Below are 16,164 nucleotides of genomic sequence, written 5' to 3'. Positions count from 1 at the left end.
GTATGTTGATCAGAATGACAGCCAATTTCTCTTTAGAGGCAATGTAAGCCAGAAGACAAAAAAATGAAATTTTTAAAATTCTTAAAAACACTACCAACCTAGAATGCTGGGAATCAGAAAGACTTTGCAAAGGGGAAAGGGGGACCCTTCTGGGGTGATGGAAATGCTTCATATTTTAATTGAAGGAGGAGGTTATGTGTGTGTATACATAGGTCAAAACTCACTATATACTTAAAATGAATACACTCTATTGTAATATATGTTATATATATACACATAATGACTTAAAGTTTATTTTAATGGTTAAAAACAAAATAGAAGGTTGCTTCCAAGATGTCTGAACAAGAACAGCTCTGGTCTGCAGCTCCCAGCAAGATCAACGCAGAAGACAGGTGATTTCTGCATTTCCAACCGAGGTACCTGGTTCATCTCACTGGGACTGGTTGGGTTGGACAGTGGGTGCAGCCCACGGAGGGTAAGCCGAAGAAGAGCAGGATGTCGCCCTACCTGGGAAGCACCAGGGGTCGGGGGATTTCCCTTTCCCAGCCAAGGGAAGCCGTGAGTGACTGTACCTGGAGGAATGGTGCACTCCTGCCCAAATACTGTGCTTTTCCCACAGTCTTCACAATCGACAGACCAGGAGATCCCCTCCCATGCCTGGCTTGGTGGGTCCCACGCACATGGAGCCTTGCTTGCTGCTAGCGCAGCAGTCTGAGATAGACCTGGGACGCCGGAGCTTGGTGTGGGGAGAGGTGTCCACCATTACTGAGGCTTGAATAGGCAGTTCTATGCTCACAGTGTAAACAAAGCCACAGGGAAGCTCGAACTGGGCGGAGCCCACCGCAGCTCAGCAAGGCCTACTCCCTCTCTAGATGCCATCTCTGGGGGCAGAGCATATCTGAACAAAAGGGAGCAGCCAGCTTCTCCAGACTTAAACGTCCCTGCCTGACAGCTCTGAAGAGAGCAGTAGTTCTCCCAGCATGACGTTCAAGCTCTGATAACAGACAGACTGCCTCCTCAAGTGGGTCCCTGACCCCTGTGTAGCCTGACTGCAAGATACCTCCCAGTAGAGGCTGACAGACACCTCATATAGGCAGGTGCCCCTCTGGGACAAAGCTTCAGGCAGCAATATTTGCTGTTCTGCAGCCTCTACTGGTGAAACCCAGGCAAACAGGGTCTGGAGTGGACATCCAGCAAACTCCAGCAGACCTGCAGCTGAGGGGCCTGTTAGAAGGAAAACTAACAAACAGAAAGGAAATAGCACCAACATCAGCAAAAAAGTCATTCATGCCAAAACCCCATCCGCAGGTCACCAACATCAAAGACCAAAGGTAGATAAAACCACAAAGATGGGGAGAAACCAGAGCAGAAAGGCTGAAAATTCCAAAAACCAGAACGCCTCTTCTCCAAAGGATCGCAGCTCCTCGCCAGCAATGGAACAAAGCTGGATGGAGAATGAGTTTGACAAGTTGACAGAAGTAGGCTTCAGAAGGTCAAGAATAACAAACTTCTCCGAGCTAAAGAAGCATATTCTAACCCTTCGCAAGGAAGCTAAATCCTTGGAAAAAAGTTAGACAAATGGCTAACTAGAATAACCAGTGTAGAGAAGAGCTTAAATGACCTGATGGAGCTGAAAACCACAGTACAAGAATTTTGTGAAGCATACATAAGCGTCAATAGCCAATTCGATCAAGCAGAATAAAGGATATCAGTGATTGAAGATCAAATAATGAAATAAAGAGAGAAGACAAGATTAGAGGAAAAAAGAGTGAAAGGAAACGAACAAAGCCTCCAAGAAATATGAGACTACATGAAAAGACCACTACGTTTGATTGGTGTACCTGAAAGTGACGAGGAGAATGGTACCAAATTAGAAAACACTCTTCAGGATATTATCCAGGAAAACTTCCCCAACCTAGCAAGGGAGGCCAACATTCAAATTCAGGAAATACAGAGAACACCACAAAGATAATCCTCAAGAAGAGCAACCCCAACATATATAATTGTCAGATTCACCAAGGTTAAAATGAAGGAAAAACTGTTAAGAGCAGCCAGAGAGAAAGGTCAGGTTACACACAAAGGGAAGCCCATCAGACTAACAGCGGATCTCTCGGCAGAAACCCTACAAGCCAGAAGAGAGTGGGGGCCAATATTCAACATTCTTAAAAGAATTTTCAACCCATAATTTCATATCCAGCCAAACTAAGTCTCATAAGTGAAGGAGAAATAAAATCCTTTACAGACAAGCAAATGCTGAGAGATTTTGTCACCACTAGGCCAGCCTTACAAGAGCTCCTGAAGGAAGCACTAAACATGGATATAAACAACCAGTACCAGCCACTCCAAAAACGTGCCAAATTGTAAAGACCACTGATGCCAGGAAGAAACTGCATCAATTAATGGGCAAAATAACCAGCTAGCATCATAAAGACAGGATCAAATTCACATATAACAATATTAACCTTAAATGTAAATGGGCTAAATGCCCCAATGAAAAGACAGAGTGGCAAACTGGATAGAGTCAAGACCCATCAGTGTGCTGTATTCAGGAGACCCATTTCATGTGCAAAGATACACATAGGCTTAAAATAAAGGGATGGAGGAAGATCTACCAAGCAAATGGAAAGCAAAAAGAAGCAGGAGTTGCAATCCTGGTCTCTGATAAAACAGACTTTAACCAGAACTCATGTTCTAACTCACAAGTGGGAGTTGAACAATGAGAACACATGATACATGGAGGGGAACATCATACACCAAGGCCTGTTGGGGCTTGGGGGCTAGAGGAGGGATAGCATTAGGCGAAATACCTGATGTAGGTCACGGGTTGATGTGTGCAGCAAACCACCATGGCACACATATACCTATGTAACAAAACTGCATGTTCTGCACATGTAACCCAGAACTTCAAGTATAATAAAAAATAAAAAATAAATAAACGGAAAAAACTCAACTGAAATGGAAGAAACCACGAACAGGCAATTCACAGAAGAAATGAAAACAGCCTTTAAGGGTATAAAAAGATGCTCAAGCTCATTCATGATATAACTACCTTGTGGTTTAAATTAATATCCCTGCTTAGTGTTTGCAGAATTCTCACACAATAGGTAGTTGCCTGTCATTTTGATCTTCTCCTCCATATTTTGCTTTCTCTGTTCTGGAGGAAATTTCTCTGGCTGCCAGACCTAAGTCTACAAAGGGGATCATTTTTATTATTCTATCCAGAGGAATCAGCAGTTGAAGCAAAACTTTTAATTTCATTCCACTGAACAAGCCTGGAAATTATGGACATAAGACAGCCTAGGCAAGTGTGGCTAGAAGTGCATTATTTTATTACCAAGAAAATTTAAAGATAAATGAGAATCAAAGATGACCAAGAGGCAGAATACAAGGAATGAGTAGATGACAGTAACTAACTAAGCTGGCACATCTTCCATTGGCAATACTACTCCAGTCACTGGCAGCTATCATCAGTGAACCTGAGATTTTCAATATGTGTATAACTTATTCCCTTATGCCTACCTACAAAGTTTCATATAATGGTCAATATTCTAAAATTTAAAAGTTAAGAAAAATGTCATTTTAAGGTCTAAGAGCAATTTTTTAATTAACAAATCAAAATCTCATCACATTATGTAAGTAAAAACAATCTATATATTTAAAAAGTTAGGCACCAAGAAAGTGGACCTGTTTACAGTTTCAACCTATTGCAATCTGTGCTGAAACTGAAGTTATTTACATGTCTTGAAATTTAAGATATCCACTAGGCCTAGAAGCTCACACTAAATAGAAAATAAAACCATTACATAATATAAACTTGATTCCTCCTGCTTGAGGGGAAAAGAGACCTGAGAATCCTTTTAAATTGCTTCATAGTACCTTTTTTACAAACCACATTTATCAGTTACTAGTGAAAAGTAAAACATAATGGAGTAAAGCCTTAAGAAAATAATAAATGATATTGACAAAACAGGTTTCGCAAAATACTTCAAAAATATTTTAAGAGAAATCCAGAAATAGTGTGACTTAAGCAGATGTTCCATGTGCTTAAGAAAGTTATTTCAGTGAGGCTCCCTCAAGCTGCCAATGTCAAGTTTATATGCGTGCATTCTTTCTATACATCCTTTTATTTTTAAAGGTTTGGTTGGCTATAGATTTTCACTGTAAACCTAGAATTTGAACACATGCTTCAGAACAAATTTCTTCATAATTCAAAATGCAGTTTCACATTTAGAAAACAAGGTATGTAGAAAAAAAGTCACTTCTCTGTCCTGAAATTATTTATTTTGAGGGAAAAAAAACTAGAATTTTAAGTCATAAAGTCAAATAAATCCTGTCAGAATATTTGGAAGTTGATTCTAAAATATTAACATAAATCTGTATGGAATTGTAATTAGCTAACACAACTAACGTGACTGTATATACTAACTGAAATCTGAATTCCAGGGGAATATACACAATTATATTAGACTCTTACATGTTTAGCCTCTATTAAGTACTCAGCTCTATATTAGGCACTGTGTATTAAAAGAAAGAATGAATTGTTCTCAAGGATTTACAGTCTTAATTTGGGTGACTTAGATACCTCAGGGCAGAAAAGAATATAAGACTGAACACATAGTGAGTTTAAACATGTAATATCAACACTATGTGCCTCATTTCTCATAGCTGTGCCTTCTTCATTTCTAATGCCACTGCCCTGATCTAGGAACAGAGAGTCAAGGTAGGTTCTCCAATATGATAAAAGGACAAGATAGAGGCTAACAAATCAGAAGACTATAACACTATAGACATGAGGTAATTTGGATCTAGATTAGAGACGTGACAGTGGATAGTCTAGATAAGGGTAGTGAAATATTTAAAAGGAAAAACAAATAGTACACAAGGAGAAAAGAAAATGATTTACCAAACACATACTGTGTGACGGGCACTAGAGGATATCTTCTATGGGTACCATTTTATTCTTCACTTACAAAAACTAGTGTAGAGTGTAGATATTATCCCCATCTTGGAAATAAAGATACTGGGATTCACAGCAGTTAAATAACTTTTGCCTGAGACCACAGAACTAGTGAATGGAAGACCTGGGATTCACACCCCAAACTGAGCCAAAACTGCTTCTCTTGTCAAACTGTACTGAGAAAGCGGATCAGTCCTTGCCTGAGGACAGAAGGTTGGGAATGTCAAAGGAAGAGATTACAAAGAAGTGTAAGAAAACATTTGGGGGTGATAAATATGTTCATTTTCTTATTTTTGATAATAATTTTGCATGTAATTATATCAAAACTCATCGATTTGTGTACACTTTAAATAGGTACAGTTTATTATATGTCCATTATAACTCAATAAAGCTAGAAAAAAATCTACTTCACATTTATGGCTAAAACTATTTTTTTTTTAATGCATTACTTTCTTGGATAAAATAATTATTCACATTTGTTTAAGATGAAATCAGACATAAGCTTGTTTTAATTTCAAAAAATCACAATACCATTTCACTACCACTAGGATGATTGCTATAAACCAAAAAGGGAAAATAATGAGTACTGGTAAGGATCTGGAGAAACTGGAATCCTTGAATATTGTTCGTGGGAGTTAACATGCTGGGGAAAACAATTTGGTGGTTCCTCAAAGAGTTAAATTCAGAATTACCATATGACCCAGCAATTCCACTCCTAGGTGAATAAAATGGATAAGAGTATTCAAACAAAAACTCGTACATGAATGTTCATAGTGGCGCTATTCATAATAGCCAAATGGTAGAAACAAGCCAAATGCCCAACAACTAATGAATGGAAAAGTAAAAGGTAATATATCCATCAGTGGACTATTATTCACCCATAAAAGGGAATGAAGTGCCAATACATGCTACAACACGGATGAATCTCAAAAGCACACTAAGTGAAAGGGGCAGATACAAAAGGTTACATATTATATGAGACCATTTACATGAAATATCCAGAATAGGTAAACCTATAGCATAGAGACAGTAAATCAGTGGTTGCCAGGGGCCAGTTAGAGAATGAAATGGGGAGTGACTGCTAATGGGGATGGGGTTTCCTTTTGAGGTCATGAAATGTTTGGGACTAGACAGATACAGGTGATGGTTATACAACACTGTGAATGTATTAACTGCCACTAAAATGTATACTTTAAAATGGTTAATTTTATGTGAATTGAACCTCAATTTAAAAATTAATCACAAATTATTTTTGATGATAATGAAGGTTGTTATATACATGTCAAAATGAACCATAATAAAACAGCTCCTATCCCTTAAGTCCTCTCTCGAAACTGTTATCATTAAGTGAATGGTTCACTTCTTTCCAATAGCTACCTTCAAGTTTATTCTATAATGAACAAAATACTTAATTTTTTGTGTTTAACTACAAAATTGATCAGATAATTTCTTAAAAATGTCAATCAAAAAATACAAACATTTATCAAATTAAAGCAAAAGAACATAAACTTTAATGCAGCTGATTTAAATCAAGACTTGAATTTAATCAAACGTATCTTAATAAAGCAAATCTCAAAAATTAGAATTCTGTCATTTTAAATAATAAAAGTTGAAATCATATGGCTATAACCTGCAAATTGTAAAGAATATAAATAGGATGGATATAAATATGTGGATCAATTCTCACAAATATTAGCAGTAGAGGCAGAAGGGGATAGGGCAAGCTTGTCCAACCCGCATGCCCTATGGGCAGCATGTAGACCAGGATGGCTTTCAATGTGGCCCAACACAGATTCATAAACTTTCATAAAATATTATGAGATTTTATTTATTTATTTTTTAGCTCATCAGTTATTGTTAGTGTTAGTATATTTTATGTGTGGCCCAAGACAATTATTTTTCCAATGTGGCCCAGGGAAGCCAAAAGATTGGACACCCCTGGTATAGAGACTAGGAACACAGGCTCCAGGACAAGATACCTGGAATTCAATCCCAATTCTGCCAACTTACTAGCAATGTAAGTTTGGGGAAATTACTTAACTTCTTTGGAATATAATTTTACATTAAATTTGAAAATAAAAATACCTGTTTCACAAGGCAGCAGTTTTAAGAATAAAATGAGATAATCCATATAGAGTACCTCAAACAATGGTTTACAGACTAGTACTTTACTATAAGCATCAGTATTAAGGTTTGGGTTCCTAAAGGAAATCATTCATTTTTCCCCTTACCATTCTCAGTAAACAAAAATGCTAGGAGAAATTTTTTTTTGAAAAGTATGTGCCTCATGAAGTATATGTATCTTAAAGGATCAAAGACAAGGAAGTAGATTTTCTGAGGGATACTTTATATGTTATTTCCTACAGTGATCTAATTCTATAAAAGGGCATGTAACCATTGTTTATAGCATTCTTAAAAAAACACCAAACCTCTGATTTCTTAACCTGCTTTTCTATTTCTTAATAGAAAAAGAAGTTTCATCTTTCTTAGTCTGCAAATTACAGGTAAACAACTAAGCTGCTTCCACTACAAAATTAGACTCCTACTTGAAAAACTACAGAAAGATGTCTCTGGAGATGGAAAATGGGAGATGTGCAGACTTATATGGGCTCCTCTGAACTGACACTGGCACCAACTCACAGAAGCCACTGTGTGATTAGCTCAGCTGCTCTTTTTGCATGCCTCCAGGGGTTAATAGCTAAAGCTACATCTGTGGAGGAAATATAATGACAACACTATCCACGGGAAAAGACATTATAAACAAAGAATTTCCCTCTACAGTTGAGGTCTCCATTGTCTGAAATACTGTCTGTTCCTTTCCCAGTCCCCGCCCTCCGGCATGCTTCTTACCAGCTGCAATCACAAAGTATTTCTGATACATTTCCTCAAGTTTGGACTCTGGCTGCTTAAATTCTAGATTCTCAAGTCCAAAAGGAACATACGACAAGTGATTATAAAGATATGGACGATATTTGCAGCTCTGAATACACATCAAAAATAAAGTACTCCATAGAAAAATTTCACAACTGCGTATGTAATTGCTAACTTATACAGGCTGGATCATATTTAGAGAGGGGCGTTTAGCTGTGGTAGTATGCCATTCTATTTATTTATTATTATTTTTCTGAGACTCAGTCTTACCATGTGGCCCAGGCTGGTCCTGAACTCTTGGGTTCAGGAGATCCTCTTAGCTTGCCTCCCAAAGTGCTGGGATTACTAGCATAAGCCACTGAGCCCAGATTGCTCCATTCTAACAGGGGCATTAACAGAGATGATCTAGTGAAAAGTAACCAGAGTGGAAAATAATCTAGAAACTGTCAGATAAACAACTAGAATAAAAAGCCTGGAGAACAGAAGGCTTCGGGAGGGTATGGTATATTGGACCAAAAGACATGTAAGATCCTTTATAAAACAAAAATGTTCAAATTTGAAGTTATCACATAATTGCCAGTTTAAAGTCGGCTATACTGGTTAACACACTAGATACACTGGATGAGAGGGTCTCAACCAAAGCCAATGTTGCCCTCTAGGGGATATCTGGCAATATCCATTTTGGGTTGTCACAACTGGGGAGGAGGTATTACTAGCATCTCCTAGGAAATGGCAAGGGATGCTTCAGAGGACAGTCCTCTCTCATAAAGAATTATCCATCTGTAATATCAATAGTGTCAAAGTTGAGAAATCCTGTAGATGACTCTGGCAGCAGGGTATCAGAATTCCTGGAAATCACATATAGCTTTTAAAAACCACATTCTAGGCCGGGCGCGGTGGCTCACGCCTGTAATCCCAGCATTTTGGGAGGCTGAGGCAGGTGGATCGAGGTCAGGAGTTCGAGACCACTCTGGCTACTACGGTGAAACCGCTTCTCTACTAAAAATACAAAAAATTGGCTGGGCATGGTAGCAGGCGCCTACAGTCCCAGCTACTTCGGAGGCTAAAGCTGGAGAATGCCATGAACTCGGGAGGCGGAGCTTGCAGTGAGCCGAGATCATGCCACTGCACTCCAGCCTGGGCGACACAGTGAGACTTCTGTCTCAAAAAAAAAAAAAAAAAGCACATTCTAAATTATTTTATCTATTTTTATTCACAAAATTTACTTTAAAATTTCAAACAATATAAGAACAGGTAAGACATGTATGGGTTATAAAGCAAGCAAGGAAGCATGCCCAGCAGATTTACCAAGTTGCCTCAGAATGAGACACACCCTTTGACTTCACATGCAACAGAAAGGCACAGTTTTATTTCAAACAAAGCACTGTTTTGCTGTAACACTGTTAAAAACTAGAAAGGAAAACTCAATCAAACCAAAAAAGATGCTTAGGAATAAATGGTAGAATTCTTACAAAACCACCACACTTCAATTCAATCCAAATCAATTCAACAAATCTATGCTCAAAGTATAACATTTAGTTTTCTTAGACACTGAATAAGCAATACAAAAATCCCTCAAGGGACTTACAACATTAAAGTTTTCTATATCTGTGGTTCTAAGTCTGTTACCAACTTCCAGGACTCTGCTTCTTTCCCTCTGCCTATTAACAATGTGGTGTTAAAAGAGACTTCCTACCACTATGTTTCTTACAGCTGATTCAACCACTCATCTCATAGCCAGGCATGAAAGAAAGGAGCATACCACTAACAAAGAACTATTCTTTAGATGGTAATCATATATTTATTTCATATTCAGTAAATATTATTTCAGGTCTTATTAACTAAAGGAATAAACTGCTCTGGCTATAAGATGCAAGGATGATAGGCATATTCATGAAGTGTTCCATATTCTTCACCCAGATACAAGAAATTCAGAGAACACTTGAGAGATACTATGCAAGATGAATATCACCAAGGCACACAGTCATCAAGGTCTATCCTAAGTATACATGCATGCAACATCAGAGCACCCAGATTCATAAAACAACTACCACTAAACCTAAGAAAACTGAGCAATACAATAGTGGGAGGCTTCAACGCTCCACTGGTGCTCTTGTGTCCTTTAAAAGCACATTAAAAAGGTAACACAATTCATCATGATCAAGTAGGGTTTATTCCAGGAATTCAAGGATGGTTGAACATATACAAACCAATAAATGGGATTCACCACATAAAGAAAACTAAGAATAAAAACCATATGATCATCTCAATAGATATAGAAAAAGCATGTGATAAAATCCAACATTCTGTCATGATAAAAACCTTCAACAAACTAGGCACTGAAGGAACATACCTCAAAATAATAAGAGCCGTCTATGACAAACCTATAATCAACATCATATCAAATGTGAAAAAGTTGAAAGCATCTCCCCTAAGAATCAGAATAAGACAAGGATGTTCAGTCTCACCACTCCCATTCAACACAGTACTGGAAGTCCTAGTCAGACCAATCAGTCAAGAGAAGGAAATAGAAGGTATCTAAATTGGAAAAGAGGAAGTCAAATTCTCTCTGTTCACTAATGGCATGACAGTGTATATAGGAAACCCTAAAGCCTTCTCCAAAAGACTCCTAGACTTGATAAACAACTTCAATAAAGTTTAAGGATACAAAATCTCTATATAAAAATTAATAGTATTTCTACACACCAATTAACATTCAAGCTGAGAACCAAACAAAAAAATCTCATTTGCAACAGCCACACACACACGCATACACACACACACACATTACCCAGGAATACATTTAATCAAGTGGGTAAAAGATCTCTGCAAGAACTACAAAACACTGATGAAAGAAATCATAGATGATACAATCAGAGAGAAAAACATCCCATGCTCATGGACTGGAAGAATCAATATTCTTAAAATGCCAATATTGCTCAAAGCAATCTGGAGATTCAATGTAATTCCTAGCAAATTACCAATATCATTTCTTCACAGCATTAGGCAAAAACAATCCTAATGTTTATATGGAACCAAACAAAAGCCAGAACAGTCAAAGCAATCCTAAGCAAAAAGAACAAATCTGGAGGTATCACATTACTCAGCAACAAATTATACCACATACCTGTAGTACTGGTATAAAAATAAACATGGTACTGGTACAAAAATAAACACATAGATCAATGGAACAAAACAGAGAACAAATACATGAAGTCACATACCTATAACCAACTGATCTTCAACAAATAACAAAAAAAAAAAAAAATGGGGAAAGGAGACTCTATTCAATAAATGGTACTGGGAAAACTGGCTAGCCACAGGCTGAAGAATGAAACTGGACCCCTACCTCTCACCACATACAAAAATTAACTCAAGATGGATTAAAAACTTAAATGTTAAGATCTGAAACTATAAAAATTCCCAAAGAAAATCTAGGAAAAACTCTCTGGATATCGCCTAGGCAAAGAATTTATGATGAAGACCCCAAAAGCAAATGCAATGAAAACAAAAACAGACAAATGGGACTTAAAACTAAAAAGCTTCTGCATAGCAAAAGAAATAATCAACAAAGTAAACAGCCTACAGAATGGGAGAAAATATCTGCAAATTATGCCTCCAACAAAAGACTAAGACAACTCAAACAACTCAACAAGAAAAAAAAAAAAAATTAAAAAGTGGGCAAAGGCCATGAACCGACATTTAAACCACATTGAGATTTTTTACATGCTGGTTTCTGAGCTCTACACGATTAAAGATAAGATGTTATTCTAGGAGTGAGAAAAAACGGGGAAGAGTTGAATGTCTGCAGAGAACAAGAAATAGTAACAATAAATGTAGTAGAAAATAGAGAAAGAACTAACCAAAGACATATAGAAGGATTGATGGGTAGCATCAATTTCTGAAATTGCGGATTTTGTTTTTACTCAGTAGGATGTGGCAACCTGGAAGCAGGCACACAGAAACAGAAAAAGTATCAGATGACTTTCATGAGAATTGAAGTTTCCATCTAAACAATAGGCAAGGAAGGTGAAGACAGGACTTGGCAAATTTTTCCATACAGGGTCAGATGGTAGATATAAAATAATAAAATAATAATAAAAGGCTTTGTAGACCATACAATCTCTGGTACAACACCTCAACTCTGCTGTTGTAGTATAAAAGCAGTCACAGACAGTATGTACATGAACGGGCATACCTGTGTTACTTATAAAAACAGGTGTTAGGCTGGCTTTGACTTGTTACAGGGCTATAATTTACCAACCCCTGGTTTAAGACAAGAAAGTGAAGATAAAAAGAGGGACTGATAACACAGAAATCAACAGGCTTGAACTCTGAAGAGCTGAAGAACTAGAGGCTAAAACGAAATTTTATGGCATGAATAAACCAAAACTCATGTTAGAATTAATACAGTCTATAAAACAAACCTTTGAGCCTATTTCACAAACATCAATAGGATCATTATCTCCAAAGCAGTTCGTGCTCTTATCTTTTTCACCGGGATCTTCCCAAGTCTAAAATTAAAAAAAAAAAAAAAAAAAAAAAAGCAGAAATGTAACTTAATACTATAATGTACTTTAATCTTTCCACATAATCACAAAGTTTTATAGATAACAATAATCCGAAGAAAACATTATCAGAAATTACATAGGCACAAGGCCAACAGGCCAGTATGTCCCTAAGGATCATAATAATTAAAACAGATGTATAGTATTTCCTCCCTCTGTCTCTCAATTGTCAGTATAATTGCATCTGCGAGTGGGTGGTATATCCAGACATACTCATCTTCCAAGTTCAGTCAGGGAATAAATTCACATTCACTTTTAGAGTTTCAGTGGATGTTCCCACTGTCTGTGCCCTTGTTTCTGTGTTTCCACTGACTGCCTCAACTGTGGCTTCCGTCATTCACTGCTTCCTTTGACGTGGTAACAGCACAGGGATCTAAATTATTAAAAGGAACCCAGTTTTTCCTTTATAAACGAAAGGACAAAACACTACTAAAGAAAATTAAAACCTATTTCGTCTCATTCATTCCATTAAAAAATCCTCTACCTGTCAAATCTCAAGGACCTTGATAAAAACATGAAAAGACATCAATTCTTTAGTTTACTGGCAAGATTAGTTACAAAATAAATACATGGGAATTTTTATAAATGAAGACCATAATAGAAATTTGCTAGTAAGATTAAAGATCCCTTCGGCACTACCTCTCCCAAAAAGCCTCAGAATTGCCTGATTCTAAATGGAACTGTAGAAGTTCCCTAAAATTATTTGCTTTAAATTCAAATTAAAAGGGATACAGAGACTGTCATCCCAAGATTCAGATTATCATTATTATCTAAGATTTCAGGTTATCTAAGTTTATTTCCTTTAATTTTATACAAATAATTACAAATAAACTTATTTACAGCTAAGCATTAGAGAAATTCCAATATTTTCCTTCTAGTACTAATAATAGTTTATTCAGAAATAACCTGGCCTAACTTTATCTTTAAAAAAAATTAATAAATGAAGTCCAACAACATTTCACTGCCCCCAACACTAATACTACCAAGAAAATGTAAGAATAACCACAATTGTTAATCTTACATACTGGCCATAGGTGACAAACACTTTCTAGCTTATACACACACAACATATACATATATACATACATACTGCATGAATAATGTACCATAACGAATTCCACTTTATAGACAAGTAAATTGAAACACAGTTTAAACTTGCACAAACTCATGGTTTCTAAATGGTAAAGACTGTATTAGAACTCATGCTACTAATCATTATTTTTTATGTGCAAATTATAACAACAATTGAATGGCATTTATTTCAAATATAACCCCATCTACTTCACAGTTCTCTTCTTTTAAATACTTTCTCTTACTCTGAGAATCTCCTAGGTAACTTTCCTATAGAGGTTCTGTTCTTCCCTAGTCTTCCCTTTACTGCTTCTTTTTTTCTATTAACAGGCATTCACTCATACAGTAAAATATTTATTGAGTACCTATTTCGGGCCAGTAACAGAGATGTATAGGGAACAGTCAATGACATGGAGAGTGTCATGTTAACAAATGGTATGGCATTTGTGACAAACACTATAAAGGTAATCTTAATGTGCTGGGGAAACCAAGATGGGACACCCAGGTATAATCAGAATCAAACAACCTACTGCAGAATCAGAAAATATCTGAGAGGTTCCTCCTTGCTAATGCAGAAATCCTACCTCATAATTTTCCTTATCCCTACTCCCACTTCCAAGAGAACAAATGTGACAAGCTAGAAGTCCCGTTGGCTTAAAGGAAAACATCTAGATTCTACCACAAACTATCTTGACTAAACCATCTACATCCGTTTCTTCAGCTACTAAGAATGGCTTAAATAAGAGGACCTTTTTTTTGTTTTCTTTTTCTTTTCTTTTTTTTTTTTTCCCCAGACAGAGTCACACTCTTCTCTCCCAGGCTAAAATGCAGTGGCACGATCTCCGCTCACTGCAACCTCCGCCTGCCAGGTTCAAGGGATTCTCCTGCCTCAGCCTCCCAAGTAGCTGGGACTACAGGCGCCCACCACCACGCCTGGCTAATTTTTTTTGTATTTTTAGTAGAGACAGGGTTTCACCATGTTAGCCAGGGTAGTCTCAATCTCCTGACCTCGTGATCCACACGCCTCGGATTCCCAAAGTGCTGGGATTACAGGTGTGAGCCACTGCGCCCGGCCAATAAGAGGATCTTTAGACACATCCTAGCCCTAAAATGCTAACATTGTTAGTGCTCATTCACAATCTGCATGAATGCTACCAGTGAATAGGAAGCCCACATACTTATGACCTACTTAGGACAATTTTGATGGGCATTAATTTGTTTTTTTAAAGTCCTTCCTCACACAGAGACAAACACTGTCTTGACATTAACTTGGTTGTGGTGGATATTTCCGTTGGTTGGTTGGTCCTCAGAACTCCAATTTCAACATTACCTAGCAATATGGTTACATACGTTGAGGAATTAAGTACCCAAGTAGAAAATTATTAAACTCTACAATATTGTTGTGTTTAGGGCCAATTCTTCATGATTTTACTTACCAGCAAAAATACCAGACTGGTTCTCTTTATTTCCAACCTTTAATACTCTGCATCTACAGACCTCACTTTTTACTACAAAAAGAGATATACACTAAATCACCTCTAATTTAACTTGAAAATACAGTATAATTTCAACAGGAAAGGAAATCCTGACAAATTTAAGCTTTGGGTATGCCCTCTTGTGGAGTCTTATGTGTACAACTATTAACAGACAGACAACTAGAAAAGAACAAACGCTGAAGAAGAAATATCAAGAAGCAGAAGTTCAAAATCTTAATATTGGTTTCACAAAAATGACAAAAGATTAGCTTCCAGACTTTAGAAATAATTTTGACAACTAAATAAGAAAAAGGGAAACCCAACTAAAATGGGCTGAAGATATGAACAGATAATTAAAAGAAGGGGAAACATGAATGACTTATAAATTTATGAAAAGATACCTAGTCTGATCAGAGAAATGCTAAAATCACAGTAAGATACTATTTCAAAAACCTAAAAATCTTATAATCTAAAATATTAGTAAAGATGTACGTTATCTGGAACCCTATATACTACTGGCAGGAGTATAAATTGTCACAGCTTCTTTTTTGTTTGTTTGTTTTGAGACGGAGTCTCGCTCTGTTGCCCAGGCTGGAGTGCAGTGGCACAATCTCGGCTCACTACAAGCTCTGCCTCCCGGGTTCACGCCATTCTCCTGCCTCAGCCTCCCAAGTAGCTGGGACTACAGGCGCCCACCACCATGCCCAGATAATTTTTTGTATTTTTAGTAGAGACGGGGTTTCACCGTGTTAGCCAGGATGGTCTCGATCTCCTGACCTCGTGATCCGACTGCCTCGGCCTCCCAAAGTGCTGGGATTATAGGCGTGAGCCACCGCGCCCGGCCCACTTTTTTTTTTTTTTTTGAGATGGAGTCTCACCTTGTCACCCAGGCTGGTGTGCAGTGGCTCGATCTCGGCTCACTGCAAGCTCCAACTCCAGGGTTCAGGCCATTCTCCTGCCTCAGCCTCCCGAGTAGCTGGGACCACAGGCGCCTGCCACCAGGCCCGGCTAATTTTTTGTATTTTTAGTAGAGAAGGGGTTTCACCGAGTTAGCCAGGATGGTCTCTATCTCCTGACCTCCTGATCTGCCCACCTCAGCCTCCCAAAGTGCTGGGATTACAGGTGTGAGCCACCATGCCCGGCCTGTCACAACTTCTTTTATAAACAATCTGGAAATATTTAGTAAAGTAAAATAGTTACACAACTCATAATTTGACTAACA

The 16,164-nt window shown here is 37.5% G+C and overlaps 1 protein-coding gene across 1 annotated transcript in view; it reads right to left on the bottom strand.

Annotated features, from left to right (window-relative positions):
* The window catches only part of LOC105486306 (inorganic pyrophosphatase 2), a 112,064-nt gene that overhangs the window by 63,991 nt on the left and 31,909 nt on the right, over positions 1 to 16,164 (bottom strand). The window contains exon 6 of the mRNA XM_011749141.3: positions 12,256 to 12,342. Coding sequence (XP_011747443.1) covers positions 12,256 to 12,342 — 87 coding nt within the window. The remainder of the gene's footprint in view (positions 1 to 12,255; positions 12,343 to 16,164) is intronic.

The sequence above is a fragment of the Macaca nemestrina genome, chromosome 3, assembly GCF_043159975.1.
Source record: "Macaca nemestrina isolate mMacNem1 chromosome 3, mMacNem.hap1, whole genome shotgun sequence".
NCBI lineage: Eukaryota > Metazoa > Chordata > Mammalia > Primates > Cercopithecidae > Macaca > Macaca nemestrina.
The sequence above is the reverse complement of the archived record's forward strand: the minus strand, read 5'-3'. Positions and strand labels throughout refer to the sequence as shown.